Genomic DNA, 21,441 nt, shown 5'->3' on the forward strand with positions numbered 1-21,441 from the left:
CAAATTCAAAATCGTTTCAAATGCTTCCAAGACCAGCAGTTTAATGCTTTTCACTGGGAGGATGCCTGCCAAAACCGAACCACAGTCTAATTCCCTAGACGACTTCTCATATCTCCCCCTCTGTTTCAGCAGCATTTAGCTGCCAGCCTTCTCCTCCGCAGGGAGATGGCTGCTACTTTGCTGTGACCAGTGGGGCTGCCTGCCATCTTTTAGGCGTGCGCTCAAGAGGAGCCAGAACGGAGGAATGTGGTTCAGTCAAGGTGGCTGCTACAGCGGCGCTTGCTGCCCCGCCAATCCTGACGCGCCACTAAAGCGTGTCAGACTCAGCAGCCACAGTTTCTAAAGCAGGGGAGGCGCTTCCCCGTCTGGAGCGGCCGGAGAGGTCAGTCCTGGGGAGCGAATGCAGCATCTGGCCGCTAGAGGGTGCGGGTTGGAAAGTAAATGCCACATAGTAACCTCTCTAAATTGTCAAACACTGTAATTGTTAAAGGGCTGGAGACTGATCGCTCAGGTAACGTGAGCCCTGGACTTTTCTCTTATTTTCAGTGCCTTTGCAACGATTGTCATTTGTTAAGTTTGAAGCCTGTTTTGGATTTTTGTTTTGCTTGTTTTTTTTTCTTGTTTGTTTGTTCCTCCCCCACCCCCATAGCTTTTGGCTGCTCCTTTCCGTTTAGATCCTTGTTACAGGCGACTCCAGTGCGACTAACTTCAAATGAATAAGCAAAGCAACCTTCTCCTGTTTCTCATGGTCAACCATTGACCAAACAAACTTAATCAAGATTGAAGTAATCGAGTAAACAACAGCAACAACACTGTAAGTTCAGTGAGCCCTCAAGCCAGTTTTATTAATGTGGAACAACGTTCTGTGCATTTGTGGCTCACACCAAAAATGGTATTAAAGGTATTAAAGAACTGCAGTATTTAGCTGAGGTGTGCTGAGGCTGTTCCTTTTTAATTCCGCAGATAATCCAGTTATTCTGGTTTAGAATTAGTTTTGACTGAACTATACAGTGTTTTTTTTAAATTACCTTTGTTACTATAAAAAAAGGCAATTTGAGAGGAAACTTTTTAAATAACATTTTTCAATGAGTTTTAAAATAACTTGTTTTAATCTGTTAAACTAAATATAGCAGGAAAATATATTTTTCTTATCGCGGTTTTATAATACTTTAGTCAAACTGATCAGTAAAACACAGATTTTAAAATATCAGCAATGAATAGATGGGTCCACATAAAAAGAGCCTAAATCTTGTCATTTTTTCTTTGACCTGATGTATTGTAGAATGTGTCTCATTTATTACTTTAATTATCTTCACTACCATGGTGTTATCCATCCTGTAGTTTCTCATTAAAAATAAAAGCTATTGTTTATTTTGCAAACAGGAAGTGCAACTTTTTTTTTTAAAATATGAAGATGTAATTGGTAATAATCATGGCCTTCAATGCTCACTTGGAATATATATGTAATCACAAATTCTTTCCTGTGAATGTGAGTAAAAGTCTGGTTTCTATTTCACAGCTTTATTTAACTGAACTATTTCTTGTACTGTTGAATTTTATATAAACCATAATGATTATTGAATAATGAAGAAAAGAGGTTTCTGACAGCATTGTTGTAGACATATATTTAAAGAAGTAATGTGATGGTGGGATCTCCGATGGACAGGAAGGGCTGATTGACCTTGGACCCCTTCTGAATGCAGCATTGCTCAGTAAGAAGCAGTTAGCAGTTGTCTTTTCATAGTTACACAGTGTATAGGCCCACTAGAGTAACACTTCTAGAACAGTTTGGTATATTTTAAGTCTAAAGTAAGATTTACAACCTATGAGATTCACTCAACATCCACAACTGGTGCCTTTGGCTGAATATGAAGGGAAAAAAAGCAGCTTTAACCTTCTTACTTTTAATCTAATGTGCTTCCAGATGAAACTGTTTTTCACTTCCTTGTTGCTTTGCCTTGACAGGCCTAAAAAGGAACCTGAACACTTGCCCATTGAGCTTTTGTTTGATTATTGAAAATAACATTGTTGAATTGCTACTTGAAACAATAATGAAATATATTTCTCATTAAATATATTTTAAAGGAGCCTGTTCGGTGTTGATGTGAGGACTCCCCGGGAAAGAAAACATATTTTCTTGCAAATTCAGTGCTATATACAGAAGAGTTTTTTCACATGATTTATAGTAGCCACCTTCTAATGCAACAGATTTTTGCTCTACTGTCTGCTAAAAATTCCCCTTTTCTAAATGTGCCTTAGGTATCTCTTTCTTATTTAAATGAATAAGAACTGATTTAGTTTTTCCAGTCCCACAATATATCATTTAGAAAAGGCATTCTGGAAAATGGAATTTATATCACTTGAAATTAAACTAAAATAATAAATTCACATTTCTAAAGGCACTTTTGCTCATTTGGAATCAGACACCTCATTTGGGATTAATTGTAAAGCAGTTTTTACTGTATCTTTTACGCATGATGAAGTATTTTGCATTGTGTATTAGTGAGGCATTTGAAGTCTCACACATAATTTGTTGAAATTTCACTCATTCACTTACAATTTGACATTCTTGCAGGCTGCAACTCTGTAAGAGCAAGGTTTTGAGTTATAAAAATGTACTGATTGACAGGTGCTGTAGGAAAGCAAATTTAAGGTTGCAGTTAACCCTTTACATGGATACAAGTGACTTGCTATACTTGTCAGCATTTGAATGCAATTCAGACAGCCTTTAAACACCACTGTAATATGTTTGAGCTAGGATATCTTTTTTAGAGTCGCTGTATGGGAACATTTTATTGAGCTTTAAAAAAACAAAGACTGTTTCTTTTCATCCCATATTTACATAGGGACAGTCAACACATATGGATTAGGAGTAAATAATGGTGTAAATTATCTTCCTAAGGAACAATTTGGGCCAGGAAAATTCTTTAACATGTCTAAATAATCAAGCAGTAGCCTAGTGAGGATGATATAATTATGCCCTAGAGGAAAGGTTGGGGCAGAAGGGGAACATCCTTAATCTAGGCTATTAACATATTATTGCATATGGAGTATTCATCCTCCTGGAACCCAGGTTAGGGAAGAGGGTGACTCCCCGCTTTAACATGTTGTTGAATGTGGTGGTGTGAGGGCAGAGCGGAGACCCCTGGACTCTTATGTTACTGATGTGGTACTGTGGGGGCAGAGAGGAGACCCCCTACCAGGCCCCGCCGTGAGCGGCAGTAGCCGCCGTAGTGTCTTACTGACATGTTCTTCTCCAATAATCACCCTGAACTGTAGCCAATTGTTGCAGGATTCGGCCGTGGAACGTTCCCGGGAGGGAAGCATTGTGACGTCAGCGCACCTACTAATCCTCCCAATTGAGGGGGAGCCTGGAGCCATGAGGTCATCGCAGCGGCCAGTGTAGCCATCCGGGCGGCGGCAGCGGCGGGGGAGGGGAGAGCAGAGAGCGGAGCAGAACGGGCAGCGGGCCCAGGCGAGGCCGACTGGGAGCCTGCCGCCGCGCTCCAGCTGCACTGAGGCGGACGCCGAGCTCCTGCAAGCATGGAGGAGGCTGAGGCTGAGGCGAAGGAGCTGCAGGTCGGCTCCTGGCTACCCGTGCTGGTGGAGCAGATGGTGAACGATACGTTGGTGGTCACCTTGAGCTGCGGGGAGAGGCGCTTCACTGGGATCCTCCTAGACTGCACTAAAAAGTAGGAGCCCTCAATGCTTTGATTGTTACCCAAAATATTTCCAAGGGTGATGATTGCAACTGTGAAGTTTTTCTCTAGAGTATGGCCTGCTGCTGCACAGAGAGATCAGAGCAGCTGGGGAGGAGGAGGGATTAGGCCATAATCAGATTAAAGAGTTAAGGTTGCATTGCACATTGCAGGTGGGGGAGGGGAGGAAAGGGGGGGGGGTTCTTCTGCAAAAGCAAGCTCTGGATTTGGTTTCATTTTCTTTTCAAAAATCCAGTTTGGAAGGAGACTTTCAGAGGGTTGTTATCCAGTTACACTGCAAAATAAATCTGAAAATACTTCTCAGTGACCATTTTAGAGGCTTTGAAAAGAAGAAAAACCTACTGTGAAAATATTTTAAAGTAACTCTTTTTATGGGCATAGGTTACTAGAAAAAGTGTGGCCCCAATCAAGCAGGGAAATTGATTACATCTGTGTTGCAGAGGCTGTTTGTAGAGTTAACATTTTGTTTTGGAGCAGAAACTGCACGTTTGTCAAGAAAAAGGTTTGGTTGAATAAAAATATTAGAACTTGACAAAGTTCTTCTTAATGATGTTACGACTGTGCAGTAAGTCTGGGCGTGCTGGGTAGTGGTATGATACGCTTATGATGTCAGATACTGCCATAATTATAGACTTTCTTTCTTTGTTCAGGAATACCATATGCTTCAACAGCTTTATCTTCTGGGGAAACTGACCAGTTATTTTTAATAATGCAGAAATAAAAAGGGTATGGGAATATTAGTCATAGGTTTTCTAGAACACTATACAAAAAGGATCAGTTAAGTAAAACACTTTATTTGCCATGTATTTGGAGCTAATAGACTCACTAAAAATTTAGTGTGGTAGCAAGACTTTGATTAATATATAAGCATACAGTGGTGGAATACTTTTTATGTGTATCAAGTTAACATGTGCTCTGCATTTGCCATGTAATCGCAAAACTGTAACAAATGATCTGTTAGACATAATGAAATGTGTAACAGGCATTCAGATTGCTGGTTAGCTGATTCTTATTTATTGTTAGTGGAGGGTTTTTTAACCAAGTTAGAAATCAATTTAATCACACACAAATATAAAGGTTTGTTATTTTTAAAGTTTGGCTAAAACACAGCATATATGCCAATTATCTATATTATGTCTTTATTTAATCCTCTGGTGTAAAGTCCCTGGAATACATTACTGCAAGATAATGGGATCCTTCTACTAGATGAGTGGTTTGAGAAGAGAAAGTGGAGGCATTAATAAAACATATGTCTTGGCTTTCCTTTAGTGTTTTATTTTCCGAGTGGGCACTATAAATGTCTCCTGCTTTTTGAAGGCCTCAGTTTTTTCCTTAATACATTCTTAGACTTTTTGCTACAGGCTTTCCCCCTCCTCACCCCCACCCAGCAGTGCAAAACCATTATCCTTTGACAATTATCCTACTGGTATTATCTCTTAATTAGATGTGCCAGAAAACATTAATACTAACGTCATGTGAGTTAACATATGGCTTCATGTTAATTTTACCCATCTATCTCATTGTCTACAGTATGGGAAAGCGCTCAACTCAAACATTTTAAACCAAGATGCAGCTAAATGGGTGTTCACATGTTTTCCTTCTCATTGTCCAAGTAGCCTGCTAGCATTACTAATATCCAATCTCCCTAGCAATCCTTGCATTATGTAGTCAGCCACTGGGGAAGGACTGCAGCTTTATTGATTTCTCTCTGTCACTGAAGACTCTGAAGCCAATAATGTAGGTTCAGTTCCAACATTTGAAGCTTTCCATTCTGGAATTTCTACAGAAGCTGGCCCTATTAAAATGCCGATGTCTTTCAGTTTTTGTTGCTCATCTTAAATCCTCAGGGTGGTGTTTTTGGGGTTTGTTTCTTTGGTGTTTTGTTTTATTTATTTATTGGATGGCCTTCTGATGTTCTTCTCTTATTTAATTTTGGTTGTGGATTCTACTGCAGCAGCAGGCCACGTCTTCTGCCACAGTGCCATCATGAATGTATCGTACCCACCCTGAAGTGGTCAAGACCTTGATAGTAGTTGCCCCTGAAACTTAAATACTAATTTTATTGAGAGTAGGGGTCATGTTCCTATATAGCATGCTTTATTTCATTACAATGAGCTTAAAGAATTGTAAGACCATTAATAATAAAATATCCTTTCAGACAGTAATGCTTATTGTACAATTAACTTTAAAACTTAAAGAAATAAAAAAACACAGGGGCGGGATTTCATTTCTATTTGTTCATTTGTATTTACATTCTGACCTAGGGCAGACTGTTGATTATACATTTATTGAGTAGTCATTTTCACTCTGGCAAAATTTGCCAGTGACTCCCTGGACAAGGGACATGTGAAATGAGACTTTTAATTCTTTCATTTTTACAAAATGCTTGAATAGTTATCACTTCCCCAGACCACTTCAGATTTTCCATAATCTTTGGGGACAGATTTGCAAATGTATTTTGGTGCTTTGACATGCAGGTAGGAATTTTTAAATTCCAAAATGGATTAGGTGTCTAACTCCTATTGTTTTTAATGCCTGCTATGCACCTAACCCATTTAAAACACTTTAAAAAATCCCACTAGACACATATTTGCATTTTTGGGCACTTAAATGTCTTTTAAAAAATATGACCCTCAGGGTCCTAAATCACTTCTGAAAATTGGACTTATGCTTCTAAGTCGCTTTGGCACTCTTCACAATTTTACTTGCCTATCCCTCTTTTTTTTTTTTTCCTTAATCTTTTGTGATGATTTTCCTCTTCAGTGGGAACAATACGCTGCTCCTCTATTTCTAATGTGCCTCTTTTGAGGCACTTAAGCTAGGTGTATGCTACAAAATTTTGTTGGCATAGCTATGTCAGGTATGTGGGGGGAAAACCCACACTCCCTAACCAACATAGTTGTGATTGTCAACCCCCCAGCGTAAATGCTTCTGTTGGTATAGTTAATGTCATTCGGGGAGGTGTTTTTACTATGTCTGCAGAAAAAACATTCTATGGCGTATGCTTTGCATACACTGGGCTATGCCAGTATAGCTGTATCAGCAAAGGCTGTGTAATGTAGATGAGCCCTTAGGATACTTTCAGAATTCCCCTCTGCCAATTCGAAGTTTAAGTCAGTGGAATGTTAATGTATGTTCACACTATCCCCAGTCCACAAGTTCCTGGCAAAATCAGTTACCTTAAAAATAATCTGAATTTGTGGAGCCCTCTGTTAAAGAGGGTAAAACCCTCCAATTATCTGACAAATCAGATGCCCACATCCTGATGATATTTAACTATATAATCACATAGCAAAAATGGATATATTAAAGCCTCTTTCTGATAGGGAGAGGGATAAGGAATCCAAAATGGATTTAAGGCAAAAAATTGGGTTCTCTTTCCTGATTATATGTAACCAGTGTTAATTAGAAATAGGGTAACATGGACCAAAAAAAGCATTTCTTGTAGAACTCTTTCCATGTCTTTTTGTGGTGATTGGTCCCATCTTGGTGTTTACCTGCTATCACAAAGCTAAGCAGAGGTACTTCTGATGTCCATCTTTAGTCTCTTTAAAAACAGAAATACTGCTGAAGATCTTTGAGAAGACTCTTGTGATGTTCCGTTGATTCAATAATTTTGGCTATGCTTCAGCTGTCTTGCAAAGAGATTTAGTAAAACAATTGGGAGCCTGACCTTTCCTTTAAGTGAGGTTGTATTAAGGGCTGGAAGATAGTGGGTTTTTTTTTGTTTTTTGTTTTTTTTTCCCCTTCCAGCATCTAGTAGGGATGAGAAACTTTTAATCACTCTAGCTGGAGGTTGATATGGAAGAGGGAATCCCTGAGCTATGTACAGTACTTGGCTACAGTACATGGCAGCTAGACCTTTTCAACAGGGTTTGGATCTTGTTGGTTAGTGAGTCTCCCTTCTTGCAGGCCCCGGCCTAATATTCCAGTCAGTCTACCTAGCTATAAGCCTATGAATATTGTGCCATATACTGGAGTATCTAGGTACCAGTGGGGCTAGTTCTCTTACCCTTATTTAGGTGCTGACATTGCAATAATCTATACAGGTAGACCCACTGGGCTCCACATGGATGTAAGGGTTCTCTTGTGTGGACCAGACTGGAGAACTGGGGCCCTACTACTGTGAAAACTTTGGCCAAGATTTTCAAGGGTGACTTGTGGAGATCTCATTTCTGAGTGCCAGTTTAGACAGCTTAAAGAGGCTGGGCTCTCAGTAACTTCTGAAAATCAAGCTGCTTTACAGTCTCTCAGTTTAGGCACCCAAAATCACTAGTTGCCCAAGAACTTTAAGGTCAAGCTTCTCACGGTAGCTTTCAATAGCACAAAATAATGGACACTAATCTTGCTTATCTGTTGATTTGGCTACTGAAATTAAAGCTAGAACATGCCAGTGAAGACTGCACTTATTCTGTTGCAGTGGAAGATGGATCTATTTACAAAGCAGTTGCCTAATGTAACACTGAAGTACTAGATTTTGCTTCCATAAGAAAAGTTCAAACTCCAAGCAATACTGTTGGCCCCACAAAAAGCAAGACAATTCTTACTACTGTAAAGCCACTTAATGTCTTGTCGAGAACAAGGGGCTAGAGCAAGACTGCATCTGAAACCCTTTACCTATTGTGTCTCTATGGCCAAAGCTTGAAAAAGAAACTTGCTTGGAAACTTTCTTGGGCAAATGCCACTGAGTTCTGCAGAACCTAAACTTTTTTTTTTTTTTTTTTTTGGTATGAAGTTTCTAATGCTTAGATTCCTGTGCTGATTAAGCCTCGACTGGAGTACTGTGTCAAGTTCTGGGTGCCATGTTTTGGGAAATATATGGACAAATTGAAGAGAGTTCAGAGAAGAGCAACAAAAATCATTAAAGGTCTAGAAAACATGACTATGAAGGAAGAATGAAAAAATTGGCTTTGTTTAGTTTGGAGAAGAGAAGACTGAGAGAGGATATGAGAGGATATGAGAGTTTTCAAGTACATAAAAGGTTGTTAGGAGGAGGAGGGAGAAAAATTGTTGTCCTTAACCTCTGAGGATAGGACAAGAAGCAATGGACTTTAAATTGCAGCAAGGGAGGCTTAGGTTGGACATTAGGAAAAACTTCCTAACTGTCAGGGTGGTTAAGCACTAGAATAAATTGCCTAGGGAGGCTGTGGAATCTCCATCATTGAAGATTTTTAAGAGCAGGTTGGACAAACACCTGTCAGGGATGGTCTAGATAATACTTAGACCTGCCTTGAGTGCAGGGGACTGGACTAGATGACCTCTTGAGGTCCCTTCCAGTTCTGAGAGTCTATTATTCTATGATTTAGCCCTATCAGGTAGGTAGGTCTTTTCTGCTACTGCTTAGAGCTTTAATAAAGAACAGCAGAGTGAAAGCTGGCCAGAGTCCTGTCAAACTTTGTGCTACTACTCAGAAGCCTGCTGGTAGCAGTGAAACTGACAAGATTCAAGCAGTTCCATGTTGCTGTTTGGGACAGTTGAGCAACAGGAGCTATTCTTCCAGACGAAAGTTTGGAGTGGGGTGAGGGTGGGGTGGAGAGGTGATGGGAATAGAGTAGATGCCACTGCCAAAAGTTAGAGGAAAGGGAGAAAAAGAGATCTCACCCCACCTTGTATCAGCCAAGAAATGTTGCATTCGTTTGTCTCCTCTAGTAATTAGAGGGGTTCTTTTTGTGGTGGAGATGGTAGGTTAGCACTCCACATATCAGAAATCTACTATCTGGAGGCTGAGATTAAAGCTAAAGCCTCCCAGCTGGGTCCAGGACAGAACCCTGCTAGCAATCCTAGCACCCTTGCCTTTCCCAGCATTGGAGGGGTGGGCAAGGGGTGTGTGTGTTTCTCCTCAGTGTATTGCCTCTGGAGAGTAAAGGCCTGCATCTCATGTCTTTGGCTAATAAACATCGTCCTTTGGGGATGGGTGTGGGGGGAAGAGGGAGATTGATGGAATATGAAAGAAACATAGTTCTGGGAGGGAGAAGTGAGGGGCAGTGAAAACAACATGGAGAAAAGAGACCTCATGATCTATTGTAGGATAAAATGAGAAAGGGAAAGGTATTTTTAAAAATTGAAAAATCTAGGGAGGTGTAGTATGGTTTTATTGGGGGGGGGGAAAGAAGGTGCTAAGTTGAAAGCTGACTGTTAGTGCTATAACTAAATACAGTACAGAACTGTTTTTATTTCTTTCAATATGTGGTGTGTGGCTTTGGGAAGTGTGGTGGCACAGGAATCTTTCACCCTGGCTAGCCCAGGGGTCGACAAACCCTGGTGAGCCGCGTGCCAGAGGAAGCACCCTGGCAGGCCGGGCCATTTGTTTACCTGCTGCGTTGGCAGGTTTGGCCGATCACAGCTCCCAGTGGCCGTGGTTCACCGTCCCAGGCCAATGGGGGCAGTGGCGTGTGCAAGGGATGTGCTGGCCTTGGCTTCCCGCCACCCCTATTGGCCTGGGACGGCGAACTGCGGCCAGTGGTAGCCGCGATCGGCTGAACCTGCCGACGCGGCAGGTAAACAAACTGGCCTGGCCCGCCAGGGTGCTTACCCTGGCGAGCTGCATGCCAGAGGTTGCTGACCCCTGGCTTAGCCATTGGGCTAGGAGGATTTACCCAGACACCTTTCTTTTTCTAAGCCTTGCGTGTGGCCATCAGCATCATAGGAATTTGCACATACAATCCACATTTTTCTGACAGTGAAGGAACAGATGTTTCTCTTCAAAGGAAAATACCGTTTCAAGCTCACATTTTCTGAACCCAAGCTGATGTAGGAAGCATGAGCTGCTGCTTCTTCCTCCACCCTCTAACCATACACCCCCTTTCTCCTTTAACTCGTGCACAGAGGGGAGGGCATAAAAACAAAACAAAAAATGGTAATCGTATATAGCTATAGAATAATCTTCCAAGACATGCCTGTGCTTGCCTGCATATGGGGACACGTTTTTAAACAACATGCAGTCAGACTTTACTGGGACTGACTATAACTCTTATCAGTTCAAAACACTGATTTCTGTGTGGATTTTGGTTTGTCATCTTGAGTGTAATAAATGTGGAAACCCAAGTTCACATCCTAGCTTAGAATTTACATTAAGGAAGGACTATAACCTGGTTGACTGCATTTACAATGTTCTTGCTAGCAAGACTGGCCAATTTTGATGTAATCTAAATTATAAAGAGCTGAATCTTAATTATGTGTGGGTTTAAACATTTCCAAAACAGAGGATGGTGTTGCCTGTCTCCAGGGAGAGAGGGGATTGAGGAAATTATAGTTCCATTTTGGCAGTGCATGTCCCAGAAGGCTAAGACTAAAAACTGAGACTGAATTCATGTCCTGTAGTACATGCTGGTGCCTATAATACCCAGACACTTTCATATGCCCTTAAGCTCAAGAAGATGAAAATGCAGAGTCTGTTACTGAGCGGATTTGAATATGCTGTATCAAGAATGACAATGTGCAGATGTATAAAATGTTAAGTAATCGTGCAGGTCAGGAGCAAAAACTAGGTTTAGCTAAGTTTGTGTTACTGTGTAAGACTTTCCTAAAAACTGAAGTGTGGTAATGGAAGTGTGTTTCATGAAATGTACTTAATATTATGTAGTAGGTGATGGGTTTTAATTGTGCAGTTTATTTGACGAGGTCTATGCCAGTCCAGAAATTGTTCAGCTGCAGGCTGATCAGAGAAAAATGTAATTCTGTGTGGGGTTGTCTTTAATCATTCTGCAGCTAAACTTGTCTGGAGTAACTTACATTTGTAGCATAGTTTTCCAAAAGAAATAAGAAGGTATAAAGAAATGGAAGTTCTACTCACAGTGCCTCTATTAAATTGCATTGGCCTATTGGTCACATGGCCTTTTTTACATTTGTGATTAAACAGAGGGGAGTAGCGTATGGTGATGAGGGCCATATAAGTATCTAGACAAATGTAAGGACTAGTCACTATGAACTCAGCCTCCCTAGCTCCTTTGGATGAGTGTGAAGTTCTGACCATCTACCCGCCCCATCAAATTGTGGAGTTGGTGGCAAAGGCAACACAATCTTTGGACTTGCCCTCTCATCCCAAAGGTAAAATTGGTAGGGAGATTTGAAAGGAATTTCCCCCCATCCCAAAACTAATTTAAAACTCCCCAACATGAACAAAGCAAATGCAGGCTGACTTTGTGGGCAAAAGCAGCAAAATATGGCACCTCAGGATAAAATAGTCCCGCAGTTGTCTCTTTGGGTTCAGGCCATATACTCCCGTATTGAGTATTACTTGCCCAGTAGTCTGTCCAAAGCTATGCGACACAATAAATACTAGGGGAATTCTGCACCAAAACATAAAAATTCTGCACAAAATACTTCTGCATATTTTATTTGTCAAAATAACACAATTTAATCATGCCAGTTTCAATTATTTTGGTAATTTATATCAAAATCATAGAACTTAAGATCAGAAGGGACCATTATGATCATCTAGTCTGACCTCCCCACAAAATGCAGGCCACAAAAGCTGACCCACCCACTCTTGAAATAATTCTCTCCCTTGACTCAGCTGTTGCAGTCCCCAAATCCTGGTTTAAAGACTTCAAGTAGCAGGTAATCGTCCAGCAAGCGACCCCTGCCCCATGCTGCGGAGGAAGGCGAAAAACCTCCAGGGCCACTGCCAATCTACCCTGGAGGAAAATTCCTTCCTGACCCCAAATATGGCGATCAGCTGAACCCTGAGCATGCGGGCAAGACTACCTGCCAGCAACTGTCTGTAACAATACAGATGACAAAAAAAGATTCAGGAAATGTGTTTTTTATTACACAAATAGATTCTTTGCTAGGCCTATAAATACAGAACTCTGAGTAATAATAATTCATTTAAACTACAATATAGAAACTTATTTCCCGCACCCCTCAGAAGCAGTGCAAAGGCTTGGGAGAGTCAGGAGTAACAGAGGAGCTGAGGGAGGGGGAAGTTATTGGTGGGGAGGAGCCTGGGGATGAACTTGGAGGGTTTTTGAGTGTGGGTGGTGGGAGAAGTATGGAACAGGGTGGTTTTTTTTGGGCAGGAAGAGATTGCATTCCCTAGCTGACCCCTAGCCTCTCCCAGTCAGTCAGGCACATCTGCCCTATCCTTGTGGGGAGGAATAGCTCAGTGGTTTGAGCATTGGCCTGCTAAACCCAGGGTTGTGAGCTCAATCCTTGAGGGGGCCATTTAGGGATCTGGGGCAAAAATCTGTCTGGGGACTGGTTCTGTTTTGAGCAGGGGGTTGGACTAGAGGATCTCCTGAGGTCCCTTCTAACCCTGATATTCTATGATTCTCATGTGTCCTTGCTACCCCGTGTCCCAATGTGGCCCTGCACCTCCACCGCATTCAGTCCTTTTAAACCCCAGTCTGTGACACACAGACACACACACACCCAGCATCCCCATGTGCCCCACACTGTCCATCCCTCCGTACCCTGTGCCGCCTCACCTGGCCCGGCCCCGTGGGCAGACAAGGAAGAGAAGGGGATGTTGTCTTCACACTATCAGCAGCTGGGGCTGGCCCAGTAGTGGCTGCTCTCTGTTCTGGTGCCACAGTGGCCCCTAGTGGGAGACAGGCACAACTGCAGCACCTTTCCAGGAGAATGTATTTTCTGCAAGGGAGGAAATGCATGGCACATGAATTCTGCACATATGCAGTAGTGCAGAATTCCCCCACAGGAGTAAATAGAGAAAATTGTTTTCTCTTGAGGGCCTCTATTTCACTGCCATTGCCTTCACCACCAATCTGAAGTTATTTAAGATATAAAGAGTTCAACTTCCACTTGCTTTGTTTTGTGCTATAATCCTCAAACAAATCTTTGGGACGGACATAAGCTCAGTCAGTAGACTAGAAAGATGTTGCCAGTCTGTACTTAGCTCATTTCAATTCAATTATGATTGTGGTGGCAGCTTTATGTAGGCAGATCCAAAACCAAAATGATCATTTTAAACTCCCATCTGGAAACAAACCTGAAAGCCAAGGTAAACTGTGGTGCTACCCCACCTTAAGTTTCCCAAGGCTTTGTGTAGCCTTGCAGAGAGTGCATTGCCAATACTCTAATCTCAGTATGACACAGCCGGTAACAACTATGAACCTCACTACGTACAAACCCTTTCCCCAAAAGCTGTCTGGGCCACCGCAGCTGCTACCTGAGAGTGGTGGAGCAACCAGGGATCTAAAATAGACCCTGATTTGCAAATCTGAGTAATTAACAGCCCAGGCAGTCCCTCAGTCAGAGGCTTGTAGTTTCTCCCAAACCACCAGCATTTTTTGAGGCTGGGCAGGACTGGACTTCAGCCAGTCAAAGGATTGAACTGCTGCATGGGGACTGGCCATATGGCAGCAACGTGACTACTTCTAGAGCTGACATTAGGGACTATCACTTTGCTCTAGGCTCTATAGAAAATTGTAGTAATGAGGCCCCAGCCTGGTTGAGCCTTCTGAGCATTACAACAATATAAATGTTAACTAATTGTCAGATCTACCCTTATTGCAGAGCTATTCCTTGACTGGTTTAAGGAATGGTTAAAGCACAGAGGGTAAGCCCAGGCAGACCGCCATTCATTCATACTAGTTCAGTGATGTCACTAAACTTTTTCAAATCAGGGACCTTTGGGTTGGGTTAATTTCACGCACTCACACTCTCCAGCAATGCAGTCTGGCCATATATCAGTCTCCACCTGCTATAGCTGGCTGACCTTTACCATTAGCATCTTAATTACTCTTATTTAAATGTTTTTTACTTTTACTATGATTGTCAACTTTGGGATGCAGATTAGGGTACTGAGCCTCATCTAATCAGTGCCAAGTTTACTAGTTGTAATCCACAATTCTGATGATTCTCCCCAGAAACTGTTGCCATCCCACTTCTCTGGAGAAGTTTACTGAGTGCTGGGCCATGGTCTACTAAAACTTCATTACTCTTGCAAAACATGCAAAGTCACTGACCTTATAAAGGACTGGGTCATAGTAAATTTACTCATACGGGTTCTGGTGCTTTCAGTGGGGTTGCTCATGTGAGTTAGGCTAGCAGGATCAAGCCTTTAGAGAATCGACAAGGCCTGAACCTGCTTGCTTTAATGACTCTGGTAGTTCTGTTTAAACCCTTGGGCCTACTTGTAAGCGTAAGGTAAACAGAATCCACCTTCTAATGGAGTGGAATGGAGGAAAATTCCTCTATTGCATAGTTTTATTTGGTCAAGCCAGAACTGTTCCACTTAACTGAATAAATAAAGTATCATACAGTTCCGACCAAAGCTGCGTGAATAATAGCACTATATTGGTTTCCATTATAAGCTCCACTAATGCCTCAGGTTCGATGGGCAACTTATGGTTGCTTTATAGCAAATATGTTAGCAGAGTCTGTCACATTAAAACCTTTAATTCTCAGGTTTGACTTTCCTTTTTTTGTAAAGCTCTCCAAACAAAATAGCTTAGTTTTAAATTGTATTTTGCAGGCAGTTTAGTCCTTTTTCCTGTAGACTAAGCTAATTTTCTTCTAATTTGGAAAGTAAATGTCACCTAGACAAGGTATCTAATATAAAAATGGTCAAGATGTCATCATCTCTCTGCAAGTAAATGGAAAGGAAATGTTCTTTCTAGAAAAGGCAAATTAAAACTTTATAGTCATCCAGTTACTAAATTATTTGACCTCTTAAAGAACAAAGAACAGCGATGAGTCGGTACCAGAATTAAGGGCCAATTCCTGCTTTTGTGACTTATGGAAGCAATTTCTTTTTTCCCTGGTGGGTTTTCTCTCACAAATCGGGTAAGAAGAGTTTGGCCTGTAATTAACAATGTCTGCAAAAACAAAAATGAAACCAGTGTAATAAACTGGAGGAGTGTGTGCATGCTGGGTAGTGTTAGGAAGAAGAGGAGCGTCGGTGAATTTATAAGGCTATTCCAGTCTTGGGAAGAAAGCCACCATCTCTCTTCTTTAATATCCGACCTCCACTAACACTCCTCTAGGAAGAAGAGTTTCCCTACTTTGATGTGCAGCTGTCATCTGAAACAGCAGTAGCTTAAAAAGATCTGCAGTGAGGGTGTGAGGTTTACCCTTCCAGCGAAAAGTTCCCCCCTGGGGATATGGTGCTGAGAAAGAGATACAGCAGCCTTACCAGTCAGGTCTGAAGGCACCTACTGGAGGCAAAGCAGGAGATGCTCCTGGGTGATCAGCAGCATGTGCAGTCAAACGGAATAGGCAAGCTGACTGAGTCCAACTCCTCACAGCCAACTATACTCCCACCCCCTTGGATTCTTTGTGCTGCTCTCTGGAAGGGATTGGACATGAGGTTGAGGGAGTTTCCATTTCTCAATTATTCTCTGAGCTGGGGATGCCAAATCCTCTTTCTGCTGGCCCGTGTTGGCACCTGCATCACCCTCTTTATGCAGGAGTTGATCGCAAAAGGTAGCAGGAAGGAAAGAGAGCACTAGAGAGAAGATTATATAATCTGAAGGTAAAATGGCCTGTGGAACACGCTCTACATTTCATTTTTGTTAGTTTCTCAGAGCTTAATTTGTAAAACATTTAACATTTATTTAAGAAGTTAGAACACTTGCTTGACAGTGCATGCTCTAGTAACTATATGAGCCTTGCACTGTAACAGGTATATCTCCATACACTGTTGTTGTTTAAAAAAAAAAAAAAATGTATCTCCTAGAACTGGAAGGGACCCTGAAAGGTTGAGTCCAGCCCCCTGCCTTCACTAGCAGGACCAAGTACTTTTTCTTTTTGTTTGTTTTTTTTGCCCCAGATCCCTAAGTGACCCTGTCAAGGATTGAACCCACAACCCTGAATTTAGCAGGGGAGTGCTCAAACCACACAGCTATCCCTCCCCCCAAAGCTACCTGAAAACTTCTTTTCTACTGAAACTTTCCATTGTATTTCTGCCCAGAGGTAGAAAACTACTTTGGAAAAACCTAAGCACAAAATAGCAAGCCTTTATTTATTTTTTTTTTTAAATTTTATTTTAGAAATTGTAACTCAAAAGTATCGCCCTTTAACAAGCTGAAACTTTCACTTCTTAAAGAAAAGAACCCTAGCCCTTTATTTTCAGACACTAAGAAAGGGTGTAGTAACAATAGCTTGTTGCAGATCATATTGCTCCCAATGAACATGAATATTAAAATGTTTCAGGTATGTCAGCCAAGTATATGGGGACTGTACTACACTGACCACTCTAATTGCTCTTTGATGGGTTAGTATTATATAATAACCTGAAAGCTGAGGAGGATGTGGGACAAAAGACCGGGAAAGCGGATAAAGAGAAGTCTGGATGTCTTGGGTGGGGAGAGACAGTGTAGCTATGTCTTGGTAAGAGATAATTGTGGGATATGACAAATATCTTGTAGAAACTCATAGGATAAAAATAGCTCATCTAGGTCTTTGTTAGAGAGGATGATCACCATTATAAGGAGACTGTTGCCTGCTTCCAGTCACGTAAGAATGGAAGGTTTTGTCCTTTCTATTAGTAAAGGATCGTTGTTTTAAAGAAGGTCATTGCTGCTAAAACTGATCTTTTAATATAAAGTGCAATAGGGAATCTTCCCCTAAGTCCCAGTGGTGCTGAGAGCCATTGAACCAAACTGTCAGCTCTCTCTATGATGGAAACCACGTTAAGCCAGGGGATGTGGCAGCACCCCTAGTTCCAGCATTTATGCCAAGGCCTGGCTTGTCTCAAAGTACATGGTGAAGTTTAGAGCTTAAAAATATGGCTACACGTTTCATGCTATATTTCTTGTTGGAGTCAAAATATTGGAGAAAAGGGTTGAATTGGAGTTGTTCAAAACGAAATTTTGTGTCTGGGATGTCTTGCTGCTGAAATTTGAACCAGAAAGAACACAGCTTGGCTCTTGTTGAGTTTTCAGGCCCACAGAAAAACCATTGTATTGCTTGTTAAAGGAATACATGTCGTTCGTATATGGGACCACTGAGACAATAAACATGGAACCTCATGATGGCCTTTTTTTCTTTCTTTAAGAAGTGACTATTTTACAAAGAACTTGCAATTTACTTATTCCTCAGTCTGTCAAGAACAGACTGGGCATTAATAGGTCAGTGGAACATAATGCTCTCCTTGCTTAATAAAACCTAAGCACAAAGTAGAATTTCAGATTGCAAAGAGTCCTGTTAGACTTGTGTGTTCATGGAAAATCTGTCTCCCATTAATCCTTTGCTGCTGTACTGCAAAGAAAGGTGAATTCCCTCTTCTTTGACAGCATTTTTCATACTGAAGCTGTAAACCTTCAGAACGATAAACCGATAGTTTAGTGTGCAAAGCACAGTCCTTGGCACATAATTGTTAACCCTGATCCTGAACAAGCAAGAAAATCCTGAAGGCCAGGCCAAGGAACAGAAATGAACTACTACAGCAAAGAATACTCCACACATGTGGGTGGGGAAAGGGAGGGGAAAATCTACAAAGAGCTGGTGGTGTGATGAAACAGTGTTTCCACTCATTGTCTTGGCTTTCCATTCCCCACAGACATGACACTGGGCCTTGCTTGGCTAAGACTTCAGAGATTAGCACAGATACAATATCTGATCCAGCAACATATCTATTGGTGCATCTGGCTATCACTATTCAGAAGAAACCTATTGAAATAAAATGTTCGTACTTACTTTAGAAAGGGCCCTGTGACATACTCTCTCTCTCTGTGTGTGTGTGTGCACGCGCGCAATAGTGTAATATTCTATGATAAAATTTGGCATTGCATAAATGACATTTTCTGCTTGATTTGGCTAGCTTGGAGAAATAGCAAGTACCATACTTTTTTTTTTCTTTTTTTTAAAGAGAAGTAGATGAATAAGGGCTTAGGGTGAACATGCATGCTACTATAAAACCCCATGCTTGAATGTGCAAGTTGGGAAATTACTGATTCAGTGACCTGGATTGCACGTGTGTGTGTGTGGCTCAACTGTTGCATGGTAATCTGAAAACTTAGTCTCAAAAGTCTAGCATACTGAAAGATTTGTTAAGTGTCCCAAAGACTTGCAGCTATACATCATGTTTTTCATGGTATTACTGGCCTGTTGAGTGTGGCTGTCATAGGAGTAAAGTACTTGTTCTGGATTGTCTGAATGGTGCTAGACTAGAAACAAAACATGCACTCACTTCACTAATACGATAAGGCTAAGAATTCAGTGCGCAGGTCACTTTGGACTTTCCACCCAAAAAGTAGATCATACACTCTATACATTTTGAGGTGTCTCTTTCTCAACAGGATAAAATTAGCTGTTTCAAAATGAAGGGAAAATGTTGATTTCTTAGTGCATAGGGCAAATATTCTTTCAGAAAATGGCATTTTTTGTAAGTTTAATTTTTGTCAAAGAAACCTCTTTCAACGGTTCTGATTTGTGTGTGTATGTTTTTTTTTTTTTCCCCACACTGCTATAGGTCTGGGTTGTTCTGTCTTCCACCACCTTCGTTGCCAAAGCAAGAGGAACCTCCTGCTGCTGCTTGCACTAACTGGGTTCCTGAAGACAGGCAGCCTGTGAAGGGTGAGACTGAGTCACAGTTTTCTAGTGAAAAACCTCCCAAAGGAAACAGTGATGAACAGGTTCCTCCTCTTTTGCCACCTCCATCACCAGGCAATGTTCCTCCTTACCCTCCCTATTTTGAGGGAGCTCCGTTTCCTCCTCCCTTATGGTTAAGACACACATATAACCAATGGGTTCCTCAGCCACCACCAAGGACTATAAAGAGGACAAAAAGACGGTTGTCACGAAATAGAGACCCAGGAAGGCTCATCATGAGCACTATTAGACTGAGGCCCAGGCAAGTGCTCTGTGAAAAATGTAAAAACACTCTGAACCCAGAGGAAGCGAACAAGGCCAGGCAAAATGCCAAAACAAGGAGAAAGCTAAGCATTCAGGACAAGGAGCAAAAAAAGCACAGTGATTCTGATTATGTAGAGAAAAGGAATAAAAGAGAAAAGAGGGAGGAAGACAAATTTTCTGGGGAATTAGTGCATCGAACTCCAGTTATAAAAATATCCTACAGCACGCCACAAGGTAAAGGTGAAGTTGTGAAAATTCCCTCCCGGATTCATGGCTCAGTTAAACCGTTTTGTCCACAGCGGATATTGCAGAATGGAGGGGAGGACCAAGAGGTGAACAGAGACTCTGAACGATATCAGGAAACCAAATGTTTTATGGATAAGTCGGCAAGCAGCCAACTTGCTTCCATTCCAAAACTGAAACTAACTAGGCCTGTGCATTCCAGTGCAGATGTTCCACCTCCAAAAATCAGACTGAAACCTCATCGAATAAATGATGGTCAGAGTGTTTCCATTTATAAAGCAGAACTTATTGATGAGATAAATGTCCTTCAGAGTAGCAGGGAGTCCAATCCTGCTGCATTTTACACTGATGAATCTGCAGATAGAAGTTTAGCAGAGATGTCTTCAGGGAGTTCAGGTGAAGATGATGACTTCAAAAGATTTCCCCAAGGTAAAGATGGACATGATAACTTGGCTTTTCTTATGAATTATCGTAAAAGGAAGGCAGATTCTTCTAGTTTATCAGTGTGTAGCAATGACAGTCTAGATGAATCCAAATCCTCTAGTTCAGAAGTAACATCACCAGAAATGTGTGACTTTTTACCTGGTGATGATGCGTCTGTTTCTTCATCTTCAAAAGATGAGCGTAAAATTGTGCCACCATTAACAGTTAGACTACATACACAGAGTGTCTCTAAATGTGTCACTGAAGATGGAAGAACTGTTTCAGTGGGGGATATTGTTTGGGGTAAAATTCATGGTTTTCCATGGTGGCCGGCACGTGTTCTTGACATAAACCTTAGCCAGAAGGAAAATGGAGAACCTTCCTGGCGAGAAGCTAAAGTATCATGGTTTGGTTCTCCAACAACCTCATTCTTATCTGTTTCAAAACTCTCTCCTTTCTCTGAATCTTTCAAACTGAGATTTAACCGTAAGAAGAAAGGGATGTATCGGAAAGCTATTACAGAAGCTGCAAAGGCAGTAGAGCATCTGACCCCAGAAATAAGAGATCTCTTAACACAGTTTGAAACATAACTTTGCCTCCAGTACCAGGTGAGTGCATACTGGACTGATGCTTCCTGTACTAACGTTCTTGTACAGATTGCAGTTGTCTTATTGTCATGTCTGTTCTTATTTCACTTTGTTTTGTCTTTAACCCTAATCTTTTAGGCAACTCAAACTTCTTATTCAGAGGTCTAGAAACCCATGTTTAAGTGACTTTTCAGTGGAGTGAGAACCTGCAGCTCTCTCAGACTTCAGTGAGACTCTCAGGAATCAGCCCCTTAATAGTAGGGGACTATGGGCCAATTTATTGCTGTGGGGAATGGAGCATTGTTGCTCAGGGTGGCGACATACTACCTCCCAACCAGCTTTGCTAGTGAACAGCTACTGTACCATCTGGTACCAGCTACTGCACAGACGTGTAATAACATGGGATTCTAAATGTGGGTATGTGAGAAGCAGACTCATGCAGTCTTGTTTTGACTCTGACAGTGACATTGTAGGTAAGTGACTTGACTGTCTTTGTTTTGCCATCTAAGTACAAATGGCTGTAATAATACTTGCCTACCACACACAGGTGTAATAGCTATTGACTGACTGTACTTATATGTGCTAAAATTCATCCTGCTATGGCTGAAGACCTAGTGGCCCCTAGGCCCTTAGATGCTTTGGTGAGCTGTCCCTTGAAAAAACACTTAATGCGTAGACATTATTAAAGCCAGTTGCTTGTACTAATCAAA

At 41.5% G+C, this 21,441-nt stretch overlaps 1 protein-coding gene across 1 annotated transcript in view; it reads left to right on the top strand.

Moving 5' to 3' along the window:
* The first annotated feature begins 3,527 nt into the window (after nucleotides 1-3,527).
* Nucleotides 3,528-21,441, top strand: part of PWWP2B (PWWP domain containing 2B) — a 42,470-nt gene continuing 24,556 nt past the window's right edge. Inside the window, exons 1-2 of the mRNA XM_039482590.1 lie at nucleotides 3,528-3,692; nucleotides 19,096-20,752. Coding sequence (XP_039338524.1) covers nucleotides 3,544-3,692; nucleotides 19,096-20,734 — 1,788 coding nt within the window. The 5' untranslated portion in view covers nucleotides 3,528-3,543 and the 3' untranslated portion in view covers nucleotides 20,735-20,752. The remainder of the gene's footprint in view (nucleotides 3,693-19,095; nucleotides 20,753-21,441) is intronic.

Source organism: Mauremys reevesii, linkage group 7, assembly GCF_016161935.1.
Source record: "Mauremys reevesii isolate NIE-2019 linkage group 7, ASM1616193v1, whole genome shotgun sequence".
NCBI lineage: Eukaryota > Metazoa > Chordata > Testudines > Geoemydidae > Mauremys > Mauremys reevesii.